Source organism: Corvus brachyrhynchos, unplaced genomic scaffold (genome assembly GCF_000691975.1).
Source record: "Corvus brachyrhynchos isolate BGI_N302 unplaced genomic scaffold, ASM69197v1 scaffold489, whole genome shotgun sequence".
In the NCBI taxonomy this organism is placed as follows: Eukaryota; Metazoa; Chordata; class Aves; order Passeriformes; family Corvidae; genus Corvus; species Corvus brachyrhynchos.
In genome coordinates, this window is record NW_008239772.1 from 69,783 (window position 1) to 73,720 (window position 3,938).

General features: G+C 61.9%; 1 protein-coding gene across 1 annotated transcript in view; it reads right to left on the reverse strand.

Moving 5' to 3' along the window:
- LOC108448816 (integrin alpha-L-like) overlaps positions 1-3,691 on the reverse strand; it is a 4,318-nt gene extending 627 nt beyond the window's left edge. The window contains exons 1-11 of the mRNA XM_017742935.1: positions 3,417-3,691; positions 3,057-3,188; positions 2,394-2,597; positions 2,180-2,307; positions 1,448-1,575; positions 1,222-1,367; positions 848-964; positions 542-754; positions 347-460; positions 185-264; positions 16-102 (exon numbers count right to left, since the gene is read on the reverse strand). Coding sequence (XP_017598424.1) covers positions 16-102; positions 185-264; positions 347-460; positions 542-754; positions 848-964; positions 1,222-1,367; positions 1,448-1,575; positions 2,180-2,307; positions 2,394-2,597; positions 3,057-3,188; positions 3,417-3,485 — 1,418 coding nt within the window. The 5' untranslated portion in view covers positions 3,486-3,691. The remainder of the gene's footprint in view (positions 1-15; positions 103-184; positions 265-346; positions 461-541; positions 755-847; positions 965-1,221; positions 1,368-1,447; positions 1,576-2,179; positions 2,308-2,393; positions 2,598-3,056; positions 3,189-3,416) is intronic.
- Between the last annotated feature and the right edge of the window lie 247 nt (positions 3,692-3,938).

Consider the following 3,938-nt stretch of genomic DNA (forward strand, 5'->3'; position numbering starts at 1 on the left):
ATGTGTGGGGCTTACCAGGAGGCCACAAGGTCAAGGGCAAAGTGGACAGGGATGTCCCAGGAGTCCGTGTTGTCCCCGAGGGTGATGTTGGGCTCATTATTGCTGTGGAACAGGTGAGATCCACAGACATCACCTCCCTGCCCAACAGTGCCCCACAGACCCCTCCCCACCCCATGGACCCCACCTGCTCACAGTTGCGGTCAGCCCCAGGGATTGTCCCCATGAGGCATTTTGCTGAAGGTCAAAGGTCACCTCCACCAGCACCTGACACAGAGCAGAGTTGGGGTGTCTCGGGGGGCTGTCCCATAGCGACCCCTGCCCCCCAGCGCTGCCCCCCAGCTCTTACCTGCCAGCCAGAGCGGAGGACGGGGCAGCTGAGGTTGCAAGTGAGGCCCCACGGCTGCCCCTCGAAGCCCTGGGAGTCCCAGCAGTGGATGGGCATCGGCACCAGAGTCGAGGCCTGGGGGAGATATGGGGCTGGGATCTGAGGGGCCTGAACACCTGTGTCCCTCCCCATCCCATATTTTGGGGTCCCACATACCTGGCTGGCTCGGGCCCGCCGGAAAGAGACCCCCAGGAGGTGGTTCACTTGTAGGGCCACCCCATAGGCATCTTCCCCCCTGTTCTTCACAATCAACAGAACCCCCAGTTCGGCACTAGGGACCCCCAAAACAGCTGCACCCCTTGGCACCACCTTGACCCCCAAGTCGGCTTCGCACACCTCGTCAGCCCCACAGTTCTGCTCAAAGGGGATCTATGGGGCAGGGAAGAAAGGGGACATGTTAATTTTGGGGGACCCCACCACCCTCCCATTGCATCCCACATCCCAGCCCCACTGTGGTGTTACCTCAGCCCAGGTGGGGGGGACACTGCTGGGGTGCAGGATGTGCCCTGGTGGGTCCCTATGGGGCAAGGTGATGGTGACAGTGACACGGATTGGGGTGACGAAGTCCTCAAGGCAGGGCTGGAGCACAAGCGACAGAAGGTTGGAGGGCACCCCAGAAGTGGGGGACAGCACCCCCAGCCACACCCCAGAAGTGTCAGTCCCCCGCCCCCAAGGGTATGTCCCACCCCCCAAGTGCTGGTTCCCCTCTGCCCCACAAGTGTGGGTTCTGGCCCCTTCCCAAAGGTGGATCCCACCCCCTAAGTGTCGGTCCTACCCCCACCACAAAATTGGATCCCACCCCCCAAGTGTGGGTCCTGCCCCATGTGGGTCCCTACCAGCACCCTCAGCGCCTCCTGCTGGCAACTCTGCCCTGGCTGCATCTCCCCGGCCCAGCTCTGCTGCCCCTCCCCAAAATGCCCCCGACCTTGTGCCCGCTGGGGGTCAACGTCCGCCTGGAACGTCACCGGGGTCACCAGGTCACCTAGAGATCAAGAGCGAGGCAAAAGGTCAGCGGTTGCCGCAGCACTTCCTGGAGGCCCTCGCGTGCACCCCTCCCCGGACCTGGGGGGCGCAGGCAGAGGCGGAAGGTCACAGTGCTGGCGGTGACATTGGAACAGTCGACCCAGCGGGTCGGGATCACAGGGGGTTCAAAGGTCAGGTGGGGGGTGACCCTCAGCACTGGGCGGGACCTGCAAGGGAAAAGACGTGAGGGAGGGGATACATCAGGGGTGGCACTGGTTGTGTCACCACCTCCCTCTCCCCCCATGTCCCCCGGTGTCCCTCCCTCTGGACCCACCCCCAAGTTCTCATCCCCACTCCCATGTCCCCATCTCTGCCCCATCTACCCATGTCCCTGTTCCCACCCCATCTCCATGTCCCCATCTCCACCCCTAATGTACCCATCCCCATGTTCCTGTTCCCATCACCTTCCCTGTTTCCACCCCAATGTTCTCATCCTTGACTGTGTCCCCATCCCATCATCACCATCCATGTCCCCATGACTCCATCCCTTGTCTCCACCCCCATATTCCCATCTCCATAAGACCATCACCACCTGTGTCCCCACCCACAATGTCCCTTCCCGACTCCTTCTCCATACTCACATCCTCATCACTGTCTTTGTGTCCCCACCCATGTCCCCCTTTCCATCCCCATGTTCTTGTCCCCAAGCCTGGGCCCCCATCACTCTTCCCACAACTTCAACCTCATGTCCCCATCACCATCCCTGTCCCTACCCACATATCCCCATTTCCTCACCCTCACCCCTGTGTCCCCCATGACCCCCCATGTCACCTCATTACCACGACGTGTCCCTCCATCCCCACTGCCATATCTACCAGTCCATCCCCTGTGAGGTCCAGGCCACCAGCAACCGCCTGCCCGAAAAAACGCCCCAGGGCCACCACTTTCCCCTGCAACCTCTGGGGGGGAGGGGACACTCTTAGCCACCTGATGTCCCCTCCCCCGCAGGGGGCAGGTCTGCTCCCCCTCATTCCCCAGCTCCTACCTGTCGGGGGAAGGGCTTCACTCCCCCAGGGCACCCCGAAAAGATGTAGACAGCCCCACATTCCTCGTCCTCCAGGGGGGCTCCCACGGCCACCTCGGGCAGGTTGTCACCATCCAGGTCTCCCAGAGTGGCCAAGGATGCCCCAAAACGGCCCAAGGGGTGACCTGAGGCACCCCAAAGCTCCCCAGAGGGATGCAGGGCATCCTGGGGGAACAAGGACATTGTGGGAGTCAACCCCAGTCCCATGGACCTCAGATTGGACCTGGCCCCCACCTTTAGGTTACCCTGCATCACCCCTGTTCCACGGACCTTGGGTCAGGGTCACCATAGTCACCCTATGACCTTGAGTTTCGGTCATTCTGGTCACCCCATTGTCCCCAAGCTGGTGGCACCATGTTGACCCCATGCTTTTGGTTTGGGGTCACCCTGGCCACCTCATGACCCTGGTAACTCTGGGTTGGTGTCACCACTGGTCACTCCAGTCCCATGTCCCTAAGACTGGGGTGACCAGGGTGTCACCCTGGTCAGCCCCATCCCATGGTCCTTGGCTTGAGGCCACCATGGTCACCCAATATCCCTGGGTTGGCGTCCCCCTATAGCAATGTGCCCCCCCCCAAGTGTTCCCAGGGTTGGTGGTGGCCCCAGGGGCAGTGCCCCCCTTACCTCCTTCCACGTGTACACGTGCACCCGTCCTCCCCGCTGCCCATCATAGTGGCTGGGGGCCCCCACTAGCAATGCCACTGTCACCCCACCCTGGTCCAGCGTGCAGAGGGTTGCCCCAAAATAGGACCCCACCTGTGGGGAGACATCTGTGTCACTGGGTAGGCACATCCATGGGGACCTCCCCAAAGTAGGACCCCACCTGCAGGGTGACATGTGTTGCCTGGGAGAGGGTGGGGACACCCATGGGACCCCTCCCCCACGGCACAGAGGGTTGCCCTGAATTAGGACCTCACCTGTGCGAGGACATCTGTGTCACCTGGGGGAAGTGGGGACACTCAAGGAACCCTGTCCCCACCATACCTGCTCCCCAACGAGGGTCTGCAGCACTTGCCAGTCCCCAGTAGCTCTGGACACCTCGAAGAGGACCATCCCCCCCACGTGGAGGTGACGGGGTGCCCCTGCAGCCACCAGTACCCGGGCAGGGATGTGCAGCCCAACCACCGAGTAGCCTGGGGGAGGGGGGGTTACCAGGGTCACCAGGGTCAACCTGGTTCCCAAGGTGGGGGACACCTTGGCCACCCCATGTCCGTGGATTGGGGTCACCAGGGTCAAGGTGGTCACCAAGGTGTGCTGACCTGGTCACTCTGTGCTTTGGGATGGAGTCACCATGGTCACCCTGGGTTGGGGTCACCATGATGACCTGGTTCTCAAGCTGGGGTCACCTGAGTCTCCCCACAGCCCTGAGATGCCACCATAGTCAACCTGGTCCGTGGTTGGGTCCTGACCCACCACCATGATTCCACCCACATTGCCCCTCCCCCAGAATCTACCCCCCCACTAACTCCTCTGCCCCTCATCTATTATCCCTCCTCCATCCATGTA